This window comes from Cricetulus griseus, chromosome 2, assembly GCF_003668045.3.
Source record: "Cricetulus griseus strain 17A/GY chromosome 2, alternate assembly CriGri-PICRH-1.0, whole genome shotgun sequence".
NCBI lineage: Eukaryota > Metazoa > Chordata > Mammalia > Rodentia > Cricetidae > Cricetulus > Cricetulus griseus.
Window position 1 is genome coordinate 385,908,324 of NC_048595.1, and position 27,523 is coordinate 385,935,846.

Sequence of the window (27,523 nt, forward strand, 5' to 3'; positions counted from 1 at the left end):
GAGAAATCCTCTTTCCCATTGTAGTGGTCTGAATGAGAAAATGTTTGAATGCTTGGTCCCAGTTGGAGGACTGTTTAGGATTAAGAGGTGTGGCCTTGGTAGAGGAGGCTGTCTCACAGGGGGTGGGGGTGAAGGCAGGCTTTGAGGTTTCAAATGCCCAAGTCAGTTGCAGTCTGTCTGTCTCTGCCTGCAACTTTCTGAACAGATGTGCGTGAGCCCTCAGTTACTGCTCCGGTGCTATGCCTACCTGCCACCATGCTCCCCTCCATGATGGTCAGGCACTAACTAACCCTCTGAAACTGTAAGCAAGCTCCCAAATAAGTGATTTCTGTTGTGAATTGACTTGGTCATGGTTTTTCCTCACAGCAATAGTACAGGAACGAAGACACACATTAACAGACTTTTTCTTTTTGTTTTTTTGGGACTGGGTTTCACTGTTTGGCTCTGGCTGTCCTGGAACTCACTTTGTGGACCAGACTGGCCTCCAACTCACAGAAATCCACCAGCCTTCTGCCTCCCAAGTGCACCACTAACAGATTCTTGGAACTCACAGCACCACTGGCTCTCTGGCTATGAACTTTTTTTTTTTTTTCTCCCCAAGACAGGGTTTCTCTGTGGCTTTGGAAGCTGTCCTGGAACTAGTTCTTGTAGATCAGGTTGGTCTCGAAATCACGGAGATCCACCTGCCTCTACCTCATGAGTGCTGGGATTAAAGGCGTGTGCCGCCGCCACCGCCACCACCACCACCACCCGGCGGACTCTTTTTTAACGGTTCATTTATTTATTTAATATGCTCTATCTGCGTGTATGCCTGCACACCAGAAAAGGACATCAGAGCCCATTACAGATGGTTGTGAGCCACCATGTGGTTGTTGGGAATTGATCTCAAGACCTCTGGAAGAACAGCCAGTGCTCTTAACCACTGAGCCATCTCTCTAGCCCCTGGTCATGGACTTTGTATCCTGTAGTATCTTGCAACATCTTGTGGCCCTGAACAGAAGCTGATCTCAAGGCCCCCTTGAAACTCAGTGCACACACTATCTTCATACATATGTGCTGTATGCAAGGTGCCAACACACCTTAGAAACGGGTATGGAGGACTAGCCAGATAGCTCTGAGGCTAAAGGGGCTTGCCACCAAACCTGGTGACCTGTGTTTGATCCCCAGAACCCACAAGGTGGAAAGAGGCAACTTCCGCAGAAACAAGTGTGGGGAATACAAGGTTAGGATATGGCACGCATCCCTTCTACTCCTGTCATGTGGGAAGCCCAGTGGAAAAAAAGGTGAAGGAAAAAGTCAGGAGAGGGTGTGTAAGCTGAAGGCTGCTGAAGCCCAAGATGCTAAGAGCTAGCCTAATCCTTGTGTCCACAGAGACCCCAGATTGGCCCTCACAGGGGCCTATTTTGGTGTCCAGAAAAAGGCTGAGAGCAGCTCAGGCCCAAGGGATGGGGCAAGGTGAGTAGTGACAGATGGACAACCCAAGGAGAAACCCAGCCAACCAGAGAGTGAAAAAGACAACTGTATTGGATTTACAATCAAGATTTACAAAAAGGGGTGGGTGGTCCTGGTGGAGATGCTGCTCCAGCACCCCAGATCCAGGCAGGGCCTCCAGGACAGCCTGTTTGACAGCTGAGACCAGGACCTCAGTTTTCTGGGTCCCTCTGGCCACCTGGGCCCCGACGTCTGACGTCCAGCTTGACCTTAGAGGTGGAGCCAGTGATGGCCCTCAAAGTCCTCCTGGAGTGCCTGCGCCCCATGGGGAGGCTCAGTGAGGTCAGGAAGGCATTGTACCGCTTTTCTTCTCCTTCCATCTGGCAGGCAGATACAGTCCAGGAACTGGCCATGGGAGCTACAGACCAAACCCAGAGTATCTGAGGAGGCTAGGCTGCTGGTGCATGGGAAGGGGAAGCCAAGGCTCCACAGCCCCCAGTGGCCCAGTGTGGCTTTGTAAGGCACATTTGCGAATTACTCAGGAGACAACACAGAGAGCACCCGATGCTGGTGCCATTGGAAGGAGCTGGTGCTGACTCGGGCGCCCCGGGCAGTATTGCTCAGGAGAAAGACGCTACAAGTCTACAGGAGGTGGGCCCACTATACCCACTCCAGACGCCTTGGGTGCATCCTCTACTGGAGAGAGAGAAGAACTCAGCTACAGCCAGTGCAATCTCACGCCAAGAGGCTGCCCAATGCCATGGTACCACACACCTGCATCCTGAGGCAGTCCTGGTGGTCAGAGGTCTGTAACCTTGTTCTCAAGCGCAGCGGCAATCTGCTGCAGGCGGAAGGCCAATTGCATCTTTTGGGCTGCAGGGTCCTCCTCCAAAGCATTGATGATCTGGTGGGGCAGGGGCCCGGGTTGGGAGGGCGAGATGGACACAGAGGACACTTGTCAGATCACAGGCTGGGGGTGGATGGGGGGCAGGCTGTCCTGAGTTTCACCACAGGGACCCGGACCATACCTCATCATAGTACTTTTGTGTGTACTGGTAGAGCTGGTGCAGTGCCACAAGTGTGTTCAAGGAGTCTGTGTGTGCCTGGGGATGACAGTATTACCCAGTATGAGAAGGGGCTATGGGAGCCCCAAGACCAGTCCCACAGAACAGCAAGCTGTAATGTGTTGGCTGTGTGGCAACCTCACAGATACACCAGTAAAAGGGCTACCACACCTTGGAAGGCCACATGCAAAGTCCATGCACATGACAGCAGCTGCTCAGCCATAGCCAGTATAGCACGTATGTCAGGGCTCTGAGCCTACACATTGCCTACACATCAGTTTCTGCACACATGTTTGTTCACCTCTTCCTAGGGCTCTGCTACACTCAATGAAGCTTGTCTGACCAACACACCCACTTGGCTATCCTCTGCTTCTCTCATCATGGTAGTTTCAACCTGTTCTGTAGTTCAGTCTCTGGTTCAGCAGTGGGCATTAGAGAGAGCCCTTGCTCTTGTGGAACTCTGTGACCCTTACCCTGGAAATTTCTGCCAAGTGTGTGTTCATGTCTTGGTCGCTGACCTGCACCATCTGCCGGATGCCCTTATAGTAGCTACAGGAGAAGAAGAGTTACGGATGGAGGCAGGAGGTGAATGAGGGGGGAATTTTAGGGATTCCCAGTTGTTCCCCAGCCCTCCTCCACATAACTTACTCCTCTACCATCTTCTTGTAGGTAGAGATCTCCTTTGCATACAGCAGCTTGTTGCTGGGAGAGTCCTGTGGAAGACAAAACACTTGACACTGCTATTCAGTCCCCACAAAGTAGTAACAAGGCTCAGGCTGGAAGAAAGCACTGGAGCCTGGGGTGGGGTAATGAGTAAGAAGGGACGGGAGTCCCATGGAGGTGAAGGAAGGGCGGCGATCATCTTCAAGGCAGCCCTGAAGACTTGGTCACCTTCACCTGCTTCTGTCCCAAACTTTAACCCAAAAAATACAAACCCACATTAAGACAAGCTTTTGGCATAATCCAAACTCACCCCATGTCAATCATAGCTTCCTCCCTATGGGTGCTGTCCAGACTAGTTCCTCCACCCCTCCCGGGCAGTTGACCCAACTTATGACCCACAAGCCCTACTCACACGGCTCAGCTTGTGCTCTGTGCGAGTACAGGCATCCATGAATGTCTGTGCAATAACTGACAGGGAGGCATCCACCACTTCATGGACATGGACATCAAAGATGAAATGAGGGTTCTTCAGGATGTTCACCCAGAACCGAAGTGGTAAACTGTAGCCGATTGACAGGGAGTGAGAGGCTGTGCTGGGCTCTGGCAGGGCACAGCGACAGAGGGCAGGGCCTCACCTATTGGTTTTCCAGATATGGATGGTATCCTCATCCCGGATATCATGCTTCTCTGCCTGCTCATCCAAGAAATCAAAGAAATACTTGACTGCGGGTGGCACTGCATTCCCGGGAGCCAGCACACTTTGGAAAAAGTTGTCCACAAATTGCTGCAGTGTGCCCTGTAAAGGAGAGCGGCTGGGTGTGACCCCCTGGGGTGCAGACCCAGACACCAGTGTGTGGGAATGTGTACCTGTGCATGAGTGTTATCACCTTGACCGAGAGCAGCCGTGTCAGGTAGATTTCTGTGATCGCCTTGGTTCGCTCTTTCTCCTTCACGCTGCCGCGCTTGGACTTGCCTTCATCTACCTCATCTGTTGGCCTCACTAAGTGCCACACACGGTTTTCCTCTTCCAGAAGGGCATGGCCTGTGGGGAGCAGGGAGCTGAGGGACACAGCTCCAATTCAAGGTAGGCATGGACTGAAGCTTGATAGGTAGGGTTCCTAGGGTCCACTAGGTGGCAGCAAAGGAAGGATATGGTCTTCACAGACCTTTAGGGACTAGAAAGGCCAAGAAAAACAGCATAGACTCACGCTCCCCAGGAAGGTCCTGTTGGCTGTCCTCTGGTTGCTGGGAGACTCCCACCTTAGACAAGATGAGGGTGGCTCCATCCCGGACCTGGAGAATAGAGTCATAAGGGAAGGTTATGTTTCTACTGTGGACTCCTGTACCATTCCCCTGCCTGGGGTACCTCTCAACACTCACATTGTAGTGCATAAGGGTGTTGATTCGTTTCCACCGGCCTTCCCGCTGAGAGGTAAGGTCCAAGTCAGACAGAATCTGGGCCGTGGACCCAGGACGCCATTCTACAGAAGGACATAGCTCAGTTTTGGGAACCAGGGCCTCATGGCTGCCCATTCCCAGGAGAGCTGGGCACGTGGGCCCCACGAACAGGTAATACTCACCAAGGACCACACTGTCAGGCTTGGGCCAGCAAGAGCAGGGCTGTGTACGGTACACCTGATCAATGATCTTCTCTTTGACCTGAGATATGGTGTCACAGTTGAGGACCTTGACTGGGATGGCCTCAACTCCTTCATCCTGAATGATCACGCTCACCGTCTGCCAGGAACACAGGGTAAGTACTGCCTGATGCTGGTGGTGCACTCCTTTAACCCCAGCACTTGGAAGGCAGAGGCAGGCCTCTGTGAGTTCAAGGACAGCCTGGTCTACAGAGCTATTTCCAATGAGCTGTTACACAGAGAAACCCTGTCTTAAAAAGCCAAAGTGTGTGGGGTGTGTATGTGTGTGTGTGTGGGGGGGAGTAGGACTGGCTAAGGGAGGGAGAATCCTTGTAACCACACCTCTACACCAGAGACCCCACCCAGGACAACTTGGCTTCATCCTGCTGGGTTCCGATATGGGGTCCAAGCTGGCTCCTGGCTCTGGGGGACTCACCAGAGGTGCATACTCGACATCATCCCCAAGCAGCCCTGTGTCGTTTAGGGTGTACTTGGCCTTCTTCTGCACAGCGTCCACTGGCCCCTTTTCCACCTGGTGTTTGATGGCCTTGAAGAGCTTGTACAGGGGCTCACCTGCGCTATCCTGGAGGAAGGGGGCTGTATGAGTGGGAGGCATGGGACTGACATGCATGGTGGGGCTGGACCTCCTTCCAGACACTCAGACAAGCAGGTGATGGGAGGGATGGCACCAATTCACCCACCCGATCCTAGAGTTGGAGCTTACCTTGAGGTACTGGTACAGACAGATGGACATCCAGTTGGACAGCATCCTTTCCACCACTGTCTCAGACCTGAGAGTACACAGAGTTCTCATATTCCCAAGGCCCAGCTGACTCCAGGACCCCACCCGCAGTACTCATGTGAGCAGAAAGGTAGTGTGGCCCCTGTGGAGGGGCATAACCATCCAGAATGGCTATGGAGCAGCTCATACCAAGGGCAGTACAGCCTAGGATCTGGCTTCCTGTCTGTCCAAACAAGCCCCACCCTGCCCCACCTGTCATTAACATGGGCTCTGTCACCCACAAACCTGCGAAGCATCAGCTTCGGATTCTTGGCCACCACATACTGCTCCATGAGTTCCAGGAAGAGTGTACGCATGATGTCCGTGTAGTACTCCAGCTTCCCATGCAGGGCCACCGTCAGCAGTGATGCGAAGTATACCTTGGCACGGGCTGAGAACTCACGTTGATTCTCTAGGGTGTGGATGAACTTCGGGGCAGCCAGAAAGAGGACACTTGAGCACCTGTTCTACAGTTGCCCCTCTCTGACTCTCCAAGCCCTTCCACCCTCCCCCTCCCCTCCACCCCTCACCCCCACCCCGCTCACATTGATAAGGAAGGACTTGCTATTAAGCAGGTTAGAGAACTGGTAGAGGGCCTGCTCCACAATGGGCCGCCGTGACTCAGGAATGTCTAGCTTGCCAGTGATCATGACATCCTTGTCACCATCCTTGGAGGGCAGGAAGAAGACGCGGTCGGTGTAGGTTTTATAGTCCAGCGTGGGGATGCCTGCCTCATGCACATCATTTGTCTGGTCTTCCATCTCGATCATCAGGTCTGAGAAAGCAATAGAAAGCCAGAGTGAGGCATCCCTGGCCACCTACTCCTGCTATGCTTACCCATACCCTCCTGCAGTCTCTAGCCCTAAGGGTGGCCTAAAAGATCCAGGGATCTTAATAAGGGCAGCCTGTGGATCTACCTGCTGGAGGCAGCCCCCACCTGTGAATTCCTTCTTGCAGCGATCTCGCACACTCTCCTCCAAGCCTTCCAGCTGGGATTTAATCTTCTCATACTCCCGCTCGGCCTGCTGGCTCTTCCTCCTGTAGCGCACAGAACAGCTCTCAGTCAGCTGCAAGGGTCTGAAGGGCTGGTGCAGGAGGGATGAGGGGACTGTTACCTGAAGCAGGACTCACCAGTAGCAGTAGATGGATACCGCAATGATAAACACCATGGGCACCATGACCAGAGGCAGGATGAGACTGAGCGGCACATCACTCACACGTGTGTCATACTCCACCCGGCCTAGCACCCACTCTCGAGAGCCAAACTTCACCTGTGTGGAAGCTAGGGCTCAGCGCAGGCAGATGGAGGCAGCGGCGGCTTCTCCTGAGAGGGTCCCCTGGCCCTCCACAGCCCTCCCGCTCTCACGCACAATGAACTCAGGCAGGTTGTGTGTTGTGTCTCGCTTCTGCCGCCGCTTGGGTGGGGGCTGCACCTCTGGGGGTTCACAGTATAGGTCAGTCTCGGTCAGTGTCTTCATAATGCAACGCTCAGCACCCACAAATGCCTCAGCCTCCTCCAGCGTCATGGCCTTGTTCAGATTGGTTCCCTAGAGGGGGTCGGGTGGCAGATGTCAGAATGATCAGCAAGACTCCCTCCCTACCCTGTCCTGGGTCCCCATGCTGTAGGTCTGCTTACCCGAGCATGGATGAGCTTGTTGACCTGCTTCTTGACGCCACCTGTGAAGTTCTCAAAGGTGGGATCCGCCACATACTCAAAGGCACCAGCTTCGGTCCTGAGCAGGGCACGATGACCATCCATCTGTATCAATGCAGTGAGGTTGTAAGCCTCAGGTTCTTCAGGGACAGCAGGCGACAAGAAGACGACCTTGGTGTCATTGTAGAACACATACTCAGTGCCTGTGACCTGTGGAATGGGTCCAACAACTTCAGGCCACTTGATGAAGACCTTGCCCCTACTGGTCCCCAGTTGCTCATGTTCCCATTAGAAATGAACCCACGGCAGGACTGCAGGACTGACCGTCATGGGTTCCAGGGATTCAGCCTCCCGCCGCCTCCGCCAGGACCTCAAGGGCTCAGCAATGACAACCATGGCGAACTTCTGGATGAGGCTGAAGCCCTGGCCTGTAACATTGATGCTCCGGCCACCACTGGGGGTTAGGGAGAAGTTGAGTGAGTTCAGCCAGCTTCCAGGTTCCTACCCCAGGTAGGACGTGGTACAGTAATAATGTGACTAGTCAGAGGCAGGGGAAGGGGGGAATAGTGGCCCTGCTCTGACCCCGCCATCTGGGTTCTGAGGAGGAAGCCCATCAGGGTGCAGTGGGGTTTTCCAGGAGATCCCTTCTCCTGCCCTGCCCAGCCCAGTTCTGCCACATTCCTCAGGTCAGCAGGCGGGGCAGGGAAGACACACTAGACAGGAAGGGGAGAGGCCACACCTGACAAAGCTTCTCAGTGGTTCAAAGGCTCGTAACACTGGGTTCTCACAGTAGGTGAAGGAGACACCAGAGCTGGGCACTCGGGAGCCCCCATAGGAGATTTCTAGTACCATCTGGCCTGGAGCCAACTGTGGACCCGTGACACACTGCAGCTGTGCTCCAAACTTTGTCCTAGGGTGGGAGGTACTTGTCAGTACATGGGGCCAGTTCCACTGCCTCCTCCATGGCAGCTTTTCCACCCTTCCCCCAGGGCTAGGCAGGCTCAGCAGCCATGGGCAACACATACACTTCACAAGGGACATCATTGAGTGTCACCCGAACATCCTCCTTGGAGCCTGTGTCCAGGTGAGTGCCATTGATGGTCAATGTGGTACCACCTGCCTGTGGCCCCTGTCGTGGCTCCACACTGAGAGGCTGGGGTTGCTGAGAGCAATACACATAGTTAGTGCCAAGGACTCGGGATCACCGGATAGTGACTATTGTTAGAAGCCAACTGCTATGGGGTCAGTACAAAGGCTGGACTCATAGCTTGGTCAGGTACTTACTTGGTAAGTGAACTGGACGTGTGGTGGTGAATGGCCAAGCTTTCCATTTACATCCACCTCAATACCTCCCGTGAAAGGCGTCTCTGCAGCCTCAATTGCACACACAATCCTGTTGATAGACAGAACCCAGTCAGCTCTTTACTTACCACTGTAGCATCTGCGAAGTTGCTGGGAGCTCAGGCTGATGGAGCTCACTCACCGGGTAGATACGGAGTACCATTTTGGTTCAAAGGCACAGTTTTGGCCAGCCACAGTGATCTTCTTGACATCATCTGCTGTGACACCCAAATTGGACCCATGGATAGTGACTCGGATGCCCCCACCCAGTGGGCCTGTCTCAGGCTGGATCTGAAATTGGCAGAGCCTGGTAAATGAATGGCTTGGGAAGATGAAGCTGTGGGGACGGGGTAGAGGTCAGTTGTGGCAAAACTCACCCTGGTAATGACTGGTGGTGGGCATTCTGAAGTAACATTGCTGCACAGGGCCTCATACACACACCGGTTCTGCCCCCGGCACCACACACACCTGTAGGCAGGATCAGCAGCCAGACACAGGCTACAGTCACTGCGGCCAAAGGAGCAGTTGTAGAGAGTCACTGTGGAGGAGAATGTAGTTAGTAGTCGTTCTGGTCCCTACCCCACCTTCCCCAGATTCCACCTACCTTGTAGCTTGCTGTCAATTTTCTTGTCAAAGGACTTAACATACAGGTGAAGAGGCAGTGTCTCATTAGTGTCATGGGATAGCTGCATGGGACACATAGGGACAAACTGTATTGCCTGCCCTTCTGATACCCCAAAAGCCACAGGAATCCCTCTACTGCCAAAGGTCAGTGAAGTCTGCCAGGTAGACAGGAATTAGTGTACATCACACAGACATACTCTGAGAACATGAGTATGTTCAAGGACATAGACAGAGATGCTTGGAGACCACAAGGCACAGGGCAGGAGGGACAAGACCCTGGCTAGGCTCCAGTCCCAGAGGTAATACCCACCCTCCAGCCCTGAGATGAGTGGTAGTACCTTTGGGGTCTTAAAAGAGAAGGCTCCTGACTCCTGCATAGTCACAGTTGCCTTAAACTTCAACAGGTCACTGCCCACATAGAGGGAAGAAACCTAAAGAGAGTACAGTCAGCATCCTCTAGGCAAGCTGGCTAACTGTCCTGCGCCCCCCCCCCCCCCCGCCCCTGCATAGAATCCGTGTCTCCAAAAGTTCCCAAAGAACCTCACCACCTAGTCTGCTCATGTTCAGGTACCTCTGAAGACCTCTGCCTCCCTCCCTATCTCTAATGTCTCCCGACTACTCTCAGTGCTGAGTGGAGATGTAAAGACCCTCAGCTTCGGGAGGATAACTCTCAAGCAAGCCCCTACCACCACCAGCGAAACTTCACCCAAGGCCTTCTCTACCTTCCCAGTGTCCAAGTTTTTGCCCTGGAAGGTCACTTCTGTCTCATGGTTCATGGGGATGACCGAAGGGCTAGGGTCCAGGAACTGGGGGCAGTTGACCTCCTGGGAGAGAAAGAGCAAAACTGGTGAGATGGAGCTCTCCTAACACCTGTGGTCCTAACCACAGGCATATCAGAGTGGCTGGCTCACCATGTGGGCACGTATGATTCCATCCTCCGGGTTGGGTGAGGCCTCTCGACACTCATGATACAGCAGGTCCCACTGGCACATCCAACGGTTGCTAGCACAAGAGATGCACCTGGTGAGAGGGTCATAAGGGTGTGAGGGGCTTGGATTACAAGGAACCTAGGAGGCAGGGGCGGGGCGGGGGCGGGCCTCAAAAGGCAGCCAGGACTCACGGCAGGTTCTCCACCAAGCTCATAGCCTCTCTGCAGTCATAGAAAGGATACTGGTGGGAGGTGAGGAAGACACTGCCACGTTTGAAGAGGAGCTGGATGCTCACAGCCACATGGTCTGAAGAATGCGGGTGGGGATAGGGTCAGGTGTAGCTAGAGAAGAAGGGTGGAGCTGGACCTGCTCCAATGCCCAGCTGAAAGCAGGACTGTGCTGGGACCTTAGGCTACAACCCAGTCTGTAGGTTCAGCTGGTCCTGCATGTTCAGGTGGCCCGCTGATGCAGTCCAATCTGGGCTCTGGTCTCAGCTCCTAGGGCTAGGCTCATCTTTCTCCCCTGGGCTTGGCTGCTTTCATACCCCCTCTCTGTTCCTGCAAGTGCTGAGGGCAGTTGGCTCCTTAGAGTCTGGGTGGGAGGGACTCCCAGGTCCCTGCCCGTATCACTCTGTGGCCTCATGGCCTTGTCACCCCCAGCATTCAACGGACAGACAGATATAGCACCTGTCTTAGCCCAGACTGAGGCCTTCAACCAGCTGCCTCGGGCTGGGTACAGTAGCAGTACAAATAACTCATGGGGGATCATGATCTTGGTCTCCCTAGAACAGAGCACTCAGCCTTCAGGCGAAGAACAAAGTATTCTCAAAATTGGGATTTTTTTTTTTCCCTCTCTTCCCAATAATAACAGCCTGCACCTAGGATTGGTTCATACATAGTGCTTAATGAAGTAAAATAGGAGAGTAGGTAAGAGTCTAGAAAAAGCTTTGGGCAGGAAAAAGGAAGCAGAGTAGGCCCAGGGACTAAAGGATATGAGACCTCACCTTGGCCTGGTGGTGTGCTAGGGATGCTGCTTGGGGGGTCACAGATGATGGCATCCCCCTCCACCTGGGCAGAGCGTGGTGGTGGTTCACCAAAGAGGCACAGCAACTCATCCTCCTGAGTCAGGGTGGGTAGGGGGCTGACAGACAGCCGTACCTGCAGGAGGAGACATAATTCCTAGAACATGCTTCTGGGTCTAGGATGTTCATGTGGTCCTGGGTCCAAGGACCCAGACACCAGACTCTCCTGGGACTACCAATAAGGAATCCCCTGGGCCAGCTTGACTCATAACTACCTATCAGCTTAGGGCAAGATCAGAAAAGGAAAGCTTGTTGAGAAAGGGAAGACTAGAGACACAGCTCAGTGAAAAAGCTCTTGCCTTACACGAATAAGACCCTAGTTCTAATTCCTGGTGCTCAAAATAAAACATCTGAAGATAACAATGGTGCTTCTCTGATAGCTCCCAGCCAGCAGCTGTGTAAGGAGAGCCCCGCCTGGCCCTGTACACCACTACCTGCCACCTGTCACATACCTGTCCTGGAGCCCGCCGGCTCATATTCTGTGGATTAGCATCAGTGATGGCCACACAGGATTTGCTCCGGCTCCACAGCCAGTGGCCAGTTTCCTCAGCCCGTGAGCACTCAGCCTTCCTGGTGCATCTGAAAGGACAGAGAATAACCTCAGGCCCAGTACTCTTTGGCCTGAAGGCCATTGGGACAAGGACAAATGGCTCACCGTCCCTCGACGACACACCAGCCACAGTAGGGATCTTGGGAGTCACGACACTGAGCACAGGTTAGGTAGCTCAGACATTCTTGCACTGGGAGCCGGAACACCTAGAGGTGAGATAGCAGGGCTTTGGGGCAACATGACTTAGAGACACGGGGCCCCACTTCAGATACCAGACTCTCCTGGGACTACCAATAAGGAATCCCCTGGGCCAGCTTGATTCATAACTACCTATCAGCTTAGGGCAAGATCAGAAAAGGAAAGCTTGTTGAGAAAGGGAAGACTGGAGACACAGCTCAGTGAAAAAGCTCTTGCCTCACACGCGTAAGACCCTAGTTCTAATTCCTGGTGCTCAAAATAAAACATCTGAAGATAACAATGGTGCTATGAAGACTCAGAGACATGAGCCCGGGCTCTGTGCAACTGTCCAAGGCAAAGCCCAGCATATCCTCCAGGCTTGTTTCAAAATGGCCTTCTGAGGCCATCTTTAGGCTGACCTTATCATGGGTCATAGCATACAGACTGGACAGGTTTCCAGACAGTGCCAGGTCCTGCTTGATTTTCTTGTTGATGTCTACCAGGATAGAGCCATACTCTGCAGAAGTACCATCTGGGGCAAGGTACACCTGTGAACACCAAGGCAGTCCATGAGAACAGGGGGCATCATGCCTAACCGGTCGCTCTAGAAACCTCTCTGCTGGGGGCAGTACCTTAAGGATCCGGCCATCTGAGGTGCCCAGGAAGGCGACAATATGGCCATTCTCGGCAGTGACCGTCACTGCTGTCAGATTCAGGCCCCCACGGTACAGAAGGGCTGTGGTGATGAGTCCATCACGGCTGCCCAGTGGGTAGGGCAGATGCTCCGAGCCACACGGGAAGCTCTCGATGGCACCCTGTGGATCACAGCGTCAGGACAGGGCCTTGTCTCCTAGGTTTTTCCCTACCAGGGCTCCAAGCTATAGGAGCCAGACCCTATCCTCCACAACACAAATATGCTGACACTCAAGGGGAAACATACACCTATGAACAGGCAAGACACGTACTTGCACATGGCCACCACACTGGATGTCTCCGTGGAAGGGCTTGTAGAAGGTTTCACGGCCTGTCTCTCGGATACCTGTGTAGCAGTTATTACGGCTGGCTTCCATCTTGGCATTGACTTCATCTAGTGGGAAAACACAGAGGCCTGCACCAGGCCCCCCACTGCTCCGGCCATCTCTGCTGAAGACAGCATAGAGTGCCCTGCCAGCACCTGGTGTGGCTACAGATGCCGCTAGGCAGGTACCAAAGAACGGGCCTTGGGGGTCACTGGGATCCCGACACTGCAGGTCCATCTCTACATAGGAGTAGTAGGAGGGATCATCTTTGCACATGCGTGCCAGGAGTGTGCGGTTCCTAGCAGGGTGCTTGTCTTGCTGGTTGAAGATGAAAAAAACATAGCGGCCATCCTCAAAGGCTGCAATGAACTGCTGAGTGTTAGTGGACAGGTAGCCAGCCTTGAAGGTGGTATGGTCTGAGTAGGCCTCAAAGGCCTCCCGGCCCTCAGCCCTGTCCAGCAGGCGGGTGCTCACGATGATGCCGTTGTCATGTGGCCCATTGCCTTTGCCCACAAACAGCACGCGCTCACCATCGGGTCGCGTGGAGCTCACCAGCCCTACTGTGGCCACTCTCTCGTCATTGCTGGCTACAAAGGACTTCTCTCCACTGCCATCCTCATAGAAAAGGCGCACCGAGATATTGCTCAGGGCACGCAGAGCACAGATGCCCTTGAAAAGGCTGCCACACTCGACTAGGCGTTTCCCAGGTGGGTCGAGCAGCAACAGCTGGTTGACGTTGTCAGTGAGCACTGCTTCATGGCACTGACTAGCCTCAATGGGTGGTGTGCACTTCTTGTTATCCATGGCGGGTCCTGTGACCACATGCTGCTGGAGATGCAGGTCAGCACTCAGCTGGTAGAGCGCGTTCACTGCCCCAACATATACCACACCCGAGGCCTCATCCACAACCAGGTGGTTCAGCTCTGTGTCACTGCGGAAACTCTCCGGCTTGCGGGACCGTAGGTTCAACCCTAGGCCCGCCAGACCCAGGAAGGTCAGGGCCCAGAGTGACACAGCCATTGCCCCTAGAACTCTGTGGGGAAAGACAGTAAGGGTCAGATAAGCCCAGGCCTCTCCTCATTCAGACCCTTCCCTGAATGTCCAGAGTACAGGCCATAATCACTTGAAGGAACACCCAAGGGAAAGCTCTGGGAAAACTCCTAGCTATTCATACACATTCCTCTCAAGAAGCTACAGGTGGCCGGGCAGTTGGGCGGTGGTGGTACACACCTTTAATCCCAGCACTGGGGAGGCAGAGGCAGGCGGATCTCTGTGAGTTCAAGACCAGCCTGGTCTACAAGAGCTAATTCCAGGACAGCTCCAAAGACAGAGAAACCGTGCCCCGAAAAACTAAAAAAAAAAAAAAAAAAAAAAGCCACAGGTGGTCTCGGGGTACAAACCCCAGACTTGTGGATATGTAAACCTATATTGCTTGAGACCAAGGCTGCAACTAAAGGCCATGCACATGACCCAGGCAAGCATGGTCATTTACTTATGTCCAATTCCAGAGACCCTTGGCCCAGGATGGCCCCAACTCCATTCATAGCTCTCCATTTGCTGTCTATTTCAATCCACCAGTTCAGAGGGCGGTGTGTGTGTGTGTGTGTGTGTGTGTGTGTGTGTGTGTGTGTGTGTGTGTGTGTCTGTATGGTGACTTGCACTCTCTAGGATCCTGGGTCAAGAGTCCACTTGGAGGAAAATCTAGGGTCTTATTGCTGGATCCTGCAGACAGACTCGGCTTTGTCTCCTAGGTGCCTGAAAACACCCTCAACTCTAGAACCTACTGAGTGTGCCTGAAACAGTATGACTGCCTCTGGGGCACAATGGCAAGGAGGCCTCCAGACCTCTAATACCCCTTATTTAAGAGCATTCTAGGGGTAAACTTAAGAGCACTGGCTGCTCTTCCAGAGGACCCAAGTTCAATTGCCAGTTCCAAACGGCAGCTCACAACATCTGCAACTCTAGTCCCAGGGAATCTGGTTTTGTTTTTGTTTTTGTTTTTTTTTTTTGAGACAGAGTTTCTCTGTGTAACAGTGGCTGTCCTGGAACTCACTTTGTAGACCAGGCTGGCCTCAGACTCACTGAGATCCACCTGCCTCTGCCTCCCAAGTGCTGAGATTAAAGGCATGCACCAACACTGCCTGGCTTGATACCCTTTTGTTTTGACCTCCACAGGTACCAGGCACACAGGTGGTACACAGACATACATGCCAACTAAACACTCACATGCATAAATTAAAAGACTATCTTACACATCACCTCTTACACATCTTATTCCCCATAAAAAAATTAAACTTTAAATATAAAATGATTCTAGGTCACACTCCCCAGGCTCTGTAACTTTCCAGTTACAGATGAGGGAACAGCAACTGAGAGGAAGTAACTTGCCTAAAGGCAGCCTGGATGAGGTGGGCGGGGTCAGGAGACTGACCTACCTTCTGCCACTCTCTCTCTGAGAATCCCTAGCTGGTACCCCTCTCCTCCAAGAGGACCCTGCTCTGCCTGCTGCCAAAGACATCTCTGAATGGTGGGTGAAGCTGAATATACTGGAATGAGGTCGTGGCTTTTCTCCCGAGCACAGCAGCTCTGCCAGCTGTCCTCCGTTTCTATTCTGTGCCCCTCATAAGCCTCCTCAGACCTAGAAGGTATAACCCACTCAAGAAGAAGCACATGTCTGAAACAAAGTGTGGTGCAAGAAGCAAAGAGCAAGGGCAACCTCAGGCCTCATTAAGAGACTAGGTTAGGGAGAAGTCAGTGGCTTTAGTCATAGACAGGAAGATTTCACACACCCTTCAAGACCTCGTCTTAGACTGCGCCCAGCCCCGTCTAAGATTCCAAAGCTTTGCTCAGAACCTGGAGCAGCATCCTGGCTCCAGCCCAATGGGGACAGTCCTGTGGTTCACTAACCAATCTCCATCCCAGGTTTCTCCATGCAAGTTCACTCCCCACAGGCCACCACACCAAGGCCCGACTGCTAGGGCCTGCTTGTTTAGGCTTACAGATGTAGCTCACCAGCTCTAACTCACCAAATAGCTGCAGCTTGTCGGCTCCCAGGAGCAGAGAATGAATGGAATGTTCCCAGCCAGGAGGGGGTGGGAGGGGGTAAGGCGTGGGCGTGGGAGGAGCTACATCTCAGCACAGCTGAAACCTAACCAGCCACCCTCTTTTAAATGTGGTTGTGCCAGCCTCCGCCCCTGACCTCCACTGGTGAGCTTAAGGCTTGAACCTGGAGCTAACTAGCTAGGAAACCTCTCTACTCTTACTCTGGACCCATAATGGCACCATCTCCAACTGCCCTCCATGGGCCTCCCTAGGAGATCTGCCAGGTGGGCTTCTCTCCATTAATCTCAGGCAAGTGACTGGCCACCTCCTCCCTATGCTTGGAGTTCACACTCTGGGAAGCTCATGCACAGGGCCATAGAGTAGGCAGAGGAAAACTGTTCCCAGGCATCTGGACACCAGTAACTAGACTGAGCCCTAGGCCCATACACCTGAGGGAAAGCCTGATTATAAAACTGGATCAGAAGGCTGGGGTATAGCTCAGTGGCTGAACACTTGCCTATCATGTATAAAGTTTTGGCTTCCATCTTCAGCACTCCTACACACCCAGATATCAAGTTAGTAGGATAAGGAAGCTCCAGTCCCAGTGTCTTCTGGGTGATAAAAGGAACCTGGATTGTATTCTATAGGTGGCAGCTCCCTTCTACTTCCTGGACAAACAAGGCCTTGAGTGACCTGCCAGGCCAGGCCCAGGAGCAAAGAGCACCTGACCTCGATAGTGCTCTAGCAGTACAAGCAGGAGGCGCCAGGCACAGCCAGCTAAAGCTTCCTGCCACTGATGTTCCTGGAATGGGAGGGCAAGCAGGAACTTCCTGTTTTGGATTAAATCCAGGACCCCTGTTTGCCTGGCTGGTGGGGATTTCCTCAGGGATACCAGTTAGCTTCCCTCCTCCTGAAGTTTGGAGGTACACTTCCAAGAAGCTCAAGAAGACACATATACAGAGGTACAGCCTCAGGACCCCACGATGGATGATTTTCAGCATTTTGGGGATTATTGCACTCCCTCACTCACCAAGGCTCCAGTGGTCTCAGTCTCTGTTTTAGGCTGGCATCAGGACTCTGTAGGAGAGAGATGGATAGCAGTCACTCTACTCCACCTATCTCTCTCTTCTCATTCTCGGTATGACCCTCCTTTATACAGTCCCAGGCATCTAGCCCAGCTTCTAAAGCAAGCACATTCACCTGCTCTTTGCAAGTCATGCTACTTTCTCTTCTGCTCAGAAGCAGGCAACTTCTTTTCACTGTCAGTCTATGGTACTATCTGCTCTTTAAAACTACCTACATAACCAGTCAGTGGTGTCACACACCTGTAATCCCAGGACTCAGGGCAGAAGCAGGCGGATCTCTGAGTTAGAGGCCAGCCATGGTCTACAAAAGTGAGTTCCAGGACAGGCACGGCTATACAGAGAAATCCTGTCTCAAACAAACACACACACAAACAAACAAAAACCCAAAACACTATATGCATAACTGCTTTCTTGAAAAACAGACATACCCACAACAGGGCAATTCTACTTACTAGCTGGGTGACCTTGGGCAAGTTAACTTCTCTGTGCCTCATTTCCCCATCTGCAAAATGGACACAGTAATAGTAAATTAACCCAAGGCATTGTAAGGATTTAATGAATTCATTCATGAAAAGCCCGAGAGTGTTAGTTACACTGTAGCACTCAGCAGCTCTCCCGAAGGTATTCCTTCTCCTAGAAGCAGTCCTTGTGGGCCCAGAGGGAAGTAAAGACCAAGAGTACTTCTTAGCAGGTTTGTTGGGGGAAACAACTTGGCAACTCATCCAGCTGCCAGTCAGAGGATACTCCAGGGAAAATGCATGGGAAAGGGCTACACCAACGTACCAAGATCCCACATCACCCAGTTCTACCAATGTGCTAGCTCCTGGGTTCTCAAAGCCCTCAACCCAATCTGAAAACTGAGGGGAACTTCAGGGCCAAGGAGGAAAGAACACCCAGCCATAGTTCAGACACTAAGCCTGTCCTTAGCCTTGCTGGCCCAACTGGCTACACTTCTAGGTACTGTCCACCTCCAACTCTACAAGACTCTCTCCTTGCCCTGTGTAGCTGTTTTCTATGGTCCCCCTAGCCCATACTCTCAGATAGCTGGTCCAGGCTTGGACCTATGGCGAGTCCAAGTAGTCCATCACATCCTACATTGCAGTGCCCTCGGCCCTTAACCTGGTCAAGAGGTTGAATGGGGCAGAGGATATCTTTTTGCCCTAATACTCAGCACAGTCTTTGTGACCTGAGCCAACAAACTGGTCTTTTGACACAGCAGCCAAACCACAGGACAGAATCAGTCCCATGAGAATTCTGGAACCCAGCGGGCATTGACTGCAGCTAGCAGAAGCCTTGTCCCACTGCTGCATGCGGACATGCCCACCTGCAGCCTCTGTGCCTGGGCCAGCTCTAGCTTCTTCTGGCCTGTCCTCTAGTTCTAATTCTCACAGCAGATCATCTAGGTTCCAGTTCTCTACTGGGGGTAGGAGGGGGTGTCTCCTGAAGACAAGGCCAAAGGAGGATGACTTATTCTAAGCAACTGTCATACATACTTCAGAAGGGTTTGATGAGCCAGCCACCCACTGACCAATTAGGGCCCACCACTAAGGCCAGCTACCTACCTCCTCCTCTATCAGGATCCAAGCTAACATTTCTTAGATATAAAAATGCCATCATTACTACCCTCTAGGCCACCAAGCCCTAGGCTGATGCTCCCAACCAGTCACCTGTCTCTCAGGATTGGCCCCTCCCCAATAGCCCAGACAAAGAACTCTGCCTCAGCACTGTAGGGCTTCAAGAGCATTACTCTCATTCAAATCTAGCGCTGCCTCTTTCCGGCAGATTGACATGGACTATTTACAAAGGCGCTCTGTGCAGTTTCCCCATATGTAGGTATGATAATAATAACCACTTCAGGGAGCTGGGCAACTATTTACCCTCCAGCAACCTGACAAGTCACTCATCCTCTATGATCTTCACCACCAGGGAGCTCTCTGTGGGCCAGGTCTGACCCAGGGATGAGGCTTGGGGGTGGGGGTGGGGCACCAATGGGAATACAGTGTTGAAGGATGAGAGCACAGACAGCCACTGCCAGCTCCCAGGTCTGGAACTTAACCGCCTCTCTTCAGCCAGAATTCTTAGGGTGAGCACATCCTGGACTGTTTGAGAAGCAAAAAAAGCCCCTCCTCAGCTGGATGCCGACACTTCCCTATTCGGGTTCCTCTTCTCCAGGATTGACGTGTAGCCAGTTCCATGGCGGGGGGAGGGGGGTGGGGGCCAGATGGACACGACACAACCAGCTGAGTTCCCTAACTCTAACTCTAGAACAGCCTCGCTGGGCAGGGTTAGATAGAGTTGGGGTTCGTGTTTTTAGTATGAGTGGCTTTTTAAGGCTCAAATCAAATCAGCGTTGTGGAATTGTGTCCCAACAGGAGAGCAGAGCTTGGATCTCCCCCAGGGACCAAGACAGCAACCAGAAACACCAAGGACTGGCAGGGAGATGGGGACGAGTCCCACTAAAACCAGGATTTTAACAAGTATGGTGGGAACTGCACCTCCCCCAGAACAGGACAGGGGGCCTAAACAGAGGACCGCACTCCAGGGGCGCAGGGCCACAAGAGAAACCGAAGCTGCCCCTCCCCCGCCGCAGCTGGCAGCCATGAGGCGGGGCGTCCGCTCTCCGAAAGCGACGAAAATCTGCAATTAGCTGCGAGCGTTAAACAAATCAGGAGAGACAAAACAGGCCGCGGCGCCCGCAAATCCAAGCCTCCGCTGTTTTCAAAACAAGCCTGAGGGAGGGGCTGCGACAAGGGTATGTGCAGAGCTCGACGCCTCTCGGGGCACCGCAGCCACAGACACGGTGTCGCACCCGGAACCAACTGGATCGCGTAGGAGACCCCGAGGGGGGCGCGGTCTGTGCCCGAGTACCCGGCTCCACCCACCTGACAACCTGGTCAGGGTACAGTCCAGGAGGCTGGGTCGATTCCCGCACCCCGGAGCCAGCTCTGGCCTCGTTGCCCATAGACAGGCCCAGGTGGCAGGGCCCCTCCCCCAGCGCCGTTTCCGCCAGACTCCTCCGGGATCACAAGACGGTTACCTGGGAACTGCACTGGAGGCGGACCCCAGACGTGGGCGAGGACCGGACCGAAGCTCCCAGCAGGGACACGGCCACGCCCACGTCCCTAAAACCCTGGGGTCAAGCCCCCCCCCGCTCTAGTCAGGACCGTTTCCACATTTTGACCCCGCACCCCAGCGCACACCTAGAGGGAACACGTGTCCTGCGCTTTTGGCGCGAGGCTCACCAGGTCAGGTCGGGGAAACTCACAAGGCAATGGGCAGGTGCGAGCCCAACCTCGGGTGACGATGGCAGCGGAGGCAACCGTCAAAAGCCAAGAGCCATATCCTTGCGGTGCTAATCTGTTGTCAGAAACAGCCGAAAGCAGAACCGGCCATTACCTACCTAAGTCCTCTCCCAGCCTTGGAAGGAAAGCAATGCGCGGCTCCGCCCCCACGGTCTGTAGCTCCTCCCCTGCCCAGGGTCAGTCCCAGGGCTCGGCCCCCTTAACCAGGGGTCAGCTAACCAAACACAACCTTGTCTTCCAGCAGATTCAAGCCAGACCATGGGGATATCCGCCCAGACTCCTCACGGGAAAAGCCAGCCCTAAAGGAAACTGTGCCACCTGACCTGGAGCAGGGGTGGGGCTCCAGGGAAAGGCAGATATGCTAACCTGAGTCAGGGCTCAGAGTAAGGACGCCTCCCAAGCAGAGGGTATCTGCTGTTCCAAAGCCCTGGATTAGGTTCCATCTTTAGGTTCACCTATGCCCCCACCAATACAGGCTCTAGGCCAGTCCAGCCAGATCGTCCACTCACATTCTCTCTCCCCCTGAGTGCATCTAACCAAGCCATTTCTCTGTCTGAGGCTTAATCTCCCAGGATCTCCACTATTGGCCCTGGCCCTCAGGTGCCTCAAGAGCTAACCCGTCAAAGCCCAAAGGCTTCCTCAGGCCTCCTCCTCCCTCCCTTCAGAGCCAGCTGCAGCCTCAGCATATTGTGGGGAACTTAGGTTGGGTTCCCCACACTGCCAACCACTGAGCTGGCTGGCTCCCCAGGACCAACTTTCCCCGATCTCTTTGTTTAAAGTCCCAGCCACCAGAGTGTCTTGTCTGGGCATGGGAGATCCACTCTAGGATCTCCTGGCTCCAGCATTCCCCTCTTTATATGTCTACACAGCCAGACTCCAGGTTCTGCAGCAAGTCACCCTTTGTGACTGCTCACCGGGACTGGGGATGTTCAGACAGATGCCAGTCATAGGAAGTCATGGGGACTTGAGGACACTGCTGCTGGTTACGATGTTTATGCCTTCCAATTCCATTTTTCTCCACTCCTGCCCCACCTATACCTCTTCTCCCTTTCCCAGATCACCTAAATGCTGGCTAGATGCTGCTAGCCAGGGCAGCCTGAAGCTCATGAAGGCTGCAGTTTGCTTAGAACCAGTTCCTCAGAGTCCCTCCCAGGATTCAGCAGGGGTGGGGGTTGGGGGGGGTGCCATTCAGTGGCATGGGGGTGGATGGGTGAGGGCCTGAGTGAGGATCAGACAAGGCCTGTAATCTCCCTGTCAGCCTGTCAGTGTCTCATCGGTCACCCTAGCCCCTCCTCCCCCATCATTGTTGAACCCTACAATTAGCTTAGGGCACCTTGCCAAACCTGGGTGCCAGCCACCACTCACACATGTACAGGCACACACATGTCCATGATTTTGCCAGAGTCTTGCCAGCAGGAAGATCTTGCCCCAACATCTAGAATCAATTCCCAGCCATGACCTAAGGGACTTTGAGAAAGTGGAATATACATAGGTCCCCACACTGGTCATCCCAGGATGCCCTAAGAGAGTTTGTTGGCGCTGGGAAGGCAGGTTGGCCTTGAGGAAGGAAGCTACTCACTGGTGATTCTCCCATCCACATTAAGCCAGGGGCCTGGCAGGCACTTGGCACTTTAAGGAGTGCTGGACGGAGTCTGAGGGTGAGATAGTGAGCAGGGCTCCATGTCCAAGTGACACAATGGAGCAAGCACTCAAGGCTTAGGAGGGACGAGGACCTGGGATTTTCCAATGAGGAAATGCCCAGCTTGGAGTGGGAGGTGATACTGGTATATACATGGGGGTGGGAATTTGGAGCCCCTAACCCAGTTCTTTTCTCTGGTGAGAAGCATGACACACCAGGTCCCTCTGGAGTTTTCTTTAATTCTATGTATACCTGGAAGAAGTGAAGAGATGTGTTCCAGGGAGCACTCCTGGTCAAGAGAGGGCTTGCCTAGGTCCCTCCTCCTCCTGACATAGGTTTTGTGGCAGAGGCACAATATTCCAAATCAGGCCTGATGTTGAAGTGGAGGTAAGGAGGGCTGAACCTTCTGCTCCTGAGGCCAGTCTAGGGACTATTTCTGAGGTTGGAGTAGTTGAGCAGGTCATTCTAGAGCCCTTCCCCTTCTGCCCCTCACCCCTCATCCCTGGCAGCTTTCTTTCTTGCTGGGCAGGGAAGAAGTGCCCCCAGTATCAAGTGCATGATGGTGGGGCAGAGTGTGATCCACAGCAGGGTTCTTCTATGTCCCGGGATATCTGCTATCTTCCACAAAGAGAGCAGAAAGCCCTCAGCCTCTGAACCACACAAATGCCATCTGCTTCCTCCCAAGACAGACCCACACTCTTGTGCTGGAACTGTTCTAAGACCCAGCACTTGCCTAGCTTTAAAAAAAAAAAGGGTTAGGGCTCTTGAGAATGAAGAGACAGTCAGAGGGCCATGTGTCAATCACAGAACACTCTTAACCACAGTCATCTATGCTGCCTACTGCATATTCTACCGTTGACTGAAGAACTCTGAGACTTCCACACATGATGTGGAACCAAAGGAAATAGTGTTCTTCCCCTGAAAAGGCTTTAATAGATTCCTTATGTATCCCCCAGGTACAGCCCTACATTTGGCATGAACCCATCACCAATTCTACAGGTGGACCAATGCAGGACGCAGGTGGTATGCTGTTTCAGAGGCCACAGATCAGAGCAGCCCCATGGAAAGAAAGCTCTAGCCCTGTACACAGCCAACCCTCTTACACAGTCTCTGAAGGGCTCCCAAGAGCTGTCTTGACCCAGGTAACCATCTGAAAGACCAACATTAATGCTTTTTTCTCTTTTTCACCCTGCCCCCTGCCCCCGCCATAGGAACTACTGAACAGCTGAGCCAGAGGGACCCCTGCCTCCAAATGCAAGTGCGTGGTCCCTGTGTCCAGACAGGACATGCCCCAGGTCAGGTTGCTGGGCTGATAGCAAAGCTGGAGTCAAAACTAAAGGGGGAACTACCCTTTCCCCCTTCCTCTTCTTAAGGCCTGGAGCCAGGACCTAGGTGATACCAGAATGGGGAACTTCTGGGTTTCAGAAGTCCAGGGAGCTGAGGAAGAAAGAGGGTGTGGGCAACAAGCCCAGCCCTGCCCCTAGGCACAGTGTCCCAATCCGGTTAAGCCCCTTCTGTGTGTAGTCCACTGGGACCCCAGGCAGCTCAGGTGTGAACTCAGCAGTCCATGGGGACACCCCAGGGAAGGCTGCCAGCCATGAGGGAGGCAAGGAGCCAGGCTGGGGGAGGGGACACTGGGCTGCAGAGGCGGGATCAGAGAGTGACAAAAGACAGGAAATAGTGCTACCAGCTCCAAGTCTGGACCAGCTTGGGATCTTCCCGGTGGCAAGATTGTTACTGTGAGATGGTTCAGATCTGCTCCAAGGGGAGTTCACCATCCTTGACCACCTGGGAGTTGAATCCAATCACGGTCACAGGTTAACGAATTTTAGAGTAAGGAGGGCCCCTCTAGAGTTGGGGTACAGGAAGGATAGCAGAGGCCTTTCCTATCCTTTCAGATGCTCTAATGAGGTAGAAGAGTCAGAGGCAGCACCTGTAGTCAAGAGTTCAGGACAGGGCAGAGTCCATGCTATGTCAACAGAGGAGAGCAGGAGGCTCACACAGCTGGGGGTAGGGAGCAGTAGCTGCCTGGGGAAGTGAAACCTAGAAGAGCATGAAAGAGTAGTCACATGAGGTCTGGAAAGCCAAGAGCTGGGGCAGCTGCCCCTGATACCCTATTCCAACCCCCCCCACACACACACACAACACACACATACACACACACTTCAGCCCTTCCCAGACTATAATTAGTCAGAATCCAGCTCCACCCTACCCACAACCCCACCCTAAACACAAACAGCCATTAGCCCTAGGAGAGGGGCTCTACCCAGCCCCTACCCCTATCTAACCACCCAATGGCTTGGCACAGAAGGGCAGTGAGGCTAATAGAGGCAGCCTCAGCCTCATCCACAGGTTCTCCAGAGCCTTGACTACCAGGCCTTGGTTGGAGTTCTAACTAACTTACCTTCTTTCCCTCACCAAGCCAGTTCTTTTACAAGAGGCCCTCAACAGAGACAAAAAGCTTACTCCCCGAATATCAAGAGCAAGGCAGGGAACAGGAAACAGCAAGAGGAATAGGAGGACATAAGCAAGGAGTGCCTGGCTGCAGGGTGACAGCCCTTTGTGGCAGAGAGGTATGTAAGGGATAGCCGACAAGCAAGGGATAGTGCTTGCTAGAAGATCCTTCCACCAGTGACCCTTGCCTATGTCCAATATCCCTGAGGAACCATTAGCACTAACCATCAGGAGAGGTACCAGGCAGTGGACAGGACATTAGATGTATGTTCTAGAATAGCTAAGGATCTGGTAGGGGGGACATGTGCCATATGGACACCTCCGTAGGCTGTCAGCCCAGCTCAACCCAATCCCTTCCAATTCAATCTCTTCTGCTCCACTAGCAGGGGCCAGGGCCAAGTCCCTGGGCTTCCTGCCCTTGGGCATCAGCTGCTGGCTCTACTTCCCAATGTGGTCTCCATCCAGGCTCCTGGGCAGTCACAAGCCCCAGGAGCCAACTCAGGAACATCCCAATGGCTTCTTGTAGGGACCTTTATCTGCTCACCTGTGGGATGTCCTGACCAATATCACATTACTAATGAGGGGCGGAGCCGGGAGGCGGTGCAGCCCTTCATTGAACAGCTGGTCAGTGAGAAGACAGGTAGGTGGCCTAAGGTTTAGCTCCAGGAAGATGTGCTTCCTGATCTAAGTCATTGCCAGGAGTGGGACCCATCCCAGGTGTCCTTAAACATGGTTTTAGGGAGTGAACCGGGTCTTCCACATGGGTCTGAAGTACTTCCTGCCCCATGGGCTCTCTCAGAGGAGCCTGGGCATATTCCAGGCCGGGCAGGGCCTACAAAGAAGCCGACCTTGAGGACCTTCTCTAACCCAAGGTGACACATGCCCTCCTACCCCGCCCCTGACTGGTCTGAGCAGCCATGGGAGGGAGGTGGTAGAGCTGCCTGGACTTGCCAGCCCCGCCCTCCTGGGGCTCTCAACCCCGCCCTCCTGGGGTTCTCAACCCACGGCCCGGAAGTGGGTCCCTTCAGCCTCCCCTTCTGCTTCAACCTCCTCTTTGGGTAGCTGGAATTGCTGGACTCGGCTGGATAATCCAAAATAATTCCTCCTTGGCAGGCAGCCCGTGGGGGAAGGGGGACTCACATTCCAAACTCTTGTTTTTCTAAGTAACTTCCCTGAGTTCCTGGGGCTAGGAACCTCTGTCCCGTCCTCAGGCCTCCCCAACTCCATGGAAGGGTGTGAGACTAGGTACCCAAGGAACCGTGGTCTACCTGCTTATTTCTGTCTTCTCTAGCAATTTCGATACAACACAATAAGGTTTGGCACATTCCACAAAACACCTCACATGCTCGCCCTACTTTCGTAGGAACTTCACCTCCTGACCAAAGAGCGAGAACTCTTCCCACTGGTAGTCCAACTTTCTAATGGCATTCCCTACGTACCAGGGTAGCATCCGGGTGTAGGATCAGGCTGACAGCTCCCACCTTAAAGGTGTGCGTGGGCAGCCTGAGGAGTTCAGCTTTAAAGCCATCAATACAGACCGAAGATAGACATTAGAAGGGGCACTCCCCAAGGCAAATGAGGGCCCTCAGAGCCTCTGTTCCTCAGGACATTACACTCACTGACTTTGGGCCTGGCTTCAGCTCCAGTTCTGACCACCACCACCACCATAGTGGCCACTGGCCCACCTCTCTTCCTGCCTTCTCCAAGGAGCTAGAAAAAGGAGTTAAGTGACGTGGCCAGAAACTCTAGGATTCTTAAGATCGGAAACCCCCAGACCGGGAGACACTACCCATCCACACACAAATCTGCCACACAGCCTGACCAGAGGAACAGTATGGGCACATGCATGAGAGCTCCCTGCGGAAGGTATATAGAAGTAAAGGGCTAGATTGTGAAAATACCTCCCAAGTTCTAAGCCTTCTGTCCTAGGTGTCCCTCCAAATATCACACCAACGAACTACACTAGAAGCTGCGGAGACCTTGCTGGGAGGCGTGGGGCCTCACCAGGTACTACTGGGTGTTAGTTCTCTCTGTCCCTTGTTCCCTGTCCCAGAAGGTGTGGGGACTGCTGCGGTTGTGCACCCCTGGAAAAAAGCTCCAGCAGAGCCCGGCTCTGCGCAGGCTTAGCTTGAGAACTGGGGCCTGGAGGTCCGGCATAACAGGGATGACTCTCTCTGGTCCTTCGATTCGGCAGGCTAAGAGGTAGGGGCGCCAGCCGCGAGGGAGGGTTTGAAACTACACTGGGTAGAGTGCAGCTCCATTAGATCGCTGGGACCCGGCCAGTCAGGCCAGTCTCCCAACATCCCGGCGCGGAGGGCCTCGTCGCCAACCGGTGGGGCAGGAGCAGCCAGGCCCAGCCGGTTGGACAGACAGACACAGGGCAAAGACGCAGGCCCGCGTCGCCCACAGCGCAGCGGCACTGCCCTAGCACCCCCGCGTCCGGGTGCGCAAGCCGAGGCCGAGCGGCGCGGAGAGCGAAGCCTGGGCCTGCGCGACGCCCCCCGCAGTTCCCGTCCCCAAGTGCGGTACCTGCTCCTCCGCAGCCGTCGCTCGATGGCGCCGGGGCCGCGCTCTGCGTTGCGCTCTGGCCCGCGCGGCTGCCATGGAGACGGGCCTTTGTGTGGCCGAGGAGGGGCCGGAGCGCGCGGGAGCCGCCGGCCCCGCCCCCGCCAGGGGAGAAGGAGGGCGGGGAGGACAGGGGCGGGTGAGAGGGAGGGACGAGACTAAGGGATAGAGGATAGCCGACCGAGGGTAGGAGGGGCAGCTGGCGTCCCTAGCGTACCCCGCGTTTCCCCCTGCTCAGAGCCACTTAAGCACACTGCTTTGCTTGGATGTTCGCTCCCTGTAGCAATCCGCGCGCCCTGCCTGCTGCAGTCGCGTCTCCCCCCACCCCCATCGCCCCGTCATCAGAGGAGTTCGCTGAGGCTGGGCACCACCCCGGGAGTGCCTCAGGCCGAAGTGAATTGGTGCACGCGGCCCGGCACTGGTGGGTGGCTTCGGCTGGGCCAGACCGAGGCCTTAAGTGTTCCTCTTGGAGATGGGCGGGGCGC

At 54.0% G+C, this 27,523-nt stretch overlaps 1 protein-coding gene across 3 annotated transcripts; it reads right to left on the reverse strand.

Moving 5' to 3' along the window:
* Positions 1–1,501: 1,501 nt before the first annotated feature.
* Positions 1,502–27,147, reverse strand: Plxnb2 (plexin B2). Of its 3 annotated transcripts, none has more exons than XM_027396246.2 (39): positions 27,003–27,147; positions 17,531–17,580; positions 17,024–17,070; positions 12,898–13,984; positions 12,565–12,747; positions 12,352–12,480; positions 11,861–11,961; positions 11,658–11,784; positions 11,128–11,281; positions 10,316–10,430; positions 10,107–10,215; positions 9,918–10,019; positions 9,534–9,626; positions 9,176–9,257; positions 8,949–9,109; positions 8,714–8,862; positions 8,515–8,623; positions 8,256–8,392; positions 7,970–8,140; positions 7,555–7,684; positions 7,213–7,440; positions 6,947–7,123; positions 6,708–6,847; positions 6,514–6,614; positions 6,122–6,351; positions 5,823–6,004; positions 5,520–5,586; positions 5,232–5,378; positions 4,739–4,895; positions 4,539–4,639; positions 4,367–4,451; positions 4,046–4,200; positions 3,794–3,954; positions 3,571–3,718; positions 3,144–3,208; positions 2,969–3,044; positions 2,460–2,534; positions 2,206–2,335; positions 1,502–2,127 (listed from the first exon to the last, which is right to left on the reverse strand). In XM_027396246.2, exons 4-38 carry the CDS (start codon positions 13,969–13,971, stop codon positions 2,231–2,233), a joined length of 5,526 nt encoding a protein of 1,841 aa, XP_027252047.1. In that variant the 5' UTR covers positions 13,972–13,984; positions 17,024–17,070; positions 17,531–17,580; positions 27,003–27,147; the 3' UTR covers positions 1,502–2,127; positions 2,206–2,230. The 3 variants fall into 3 exon arrangements, with proteins under 3 accessions (XP_027252047.1, XP_027252046.1, XP_027252045.1); XM_027396245.2 differs by having other exon boundaries at positions 1,502–2,124; positions 27,003–27,146; XM_027396244.2 differs by having other exon boundaries at positions 1,502–2,335; positions 27,003–27,146.
* Positions 27,148–27,523: the final 376 nt, after the last annotated feature.

Coding starts and splice junctions, on each gene's coding strand:
- Plxnb2 (XM_027396246.2), bottom strand. CDS start 13,971: ATGGCTGTGTCACTCTGGGCCCTGACCTTCCTGGGTCTGGCGGGCCTA. Junction 8,624..8,713: donor TGGTACTCCGTATCTACCCG/GTGAGTGAGCTC, acceptor GTCTATCAACAG/GATTGTGTGTGCAATTGAGG. Junction 5,379..5,519: donor GTCTGTACCAGTACCTCAAG/GTAAGCTCCAAC, acceptor CCCTTCCTCCAG/GATAGCGCAGGTGAGCCCCT.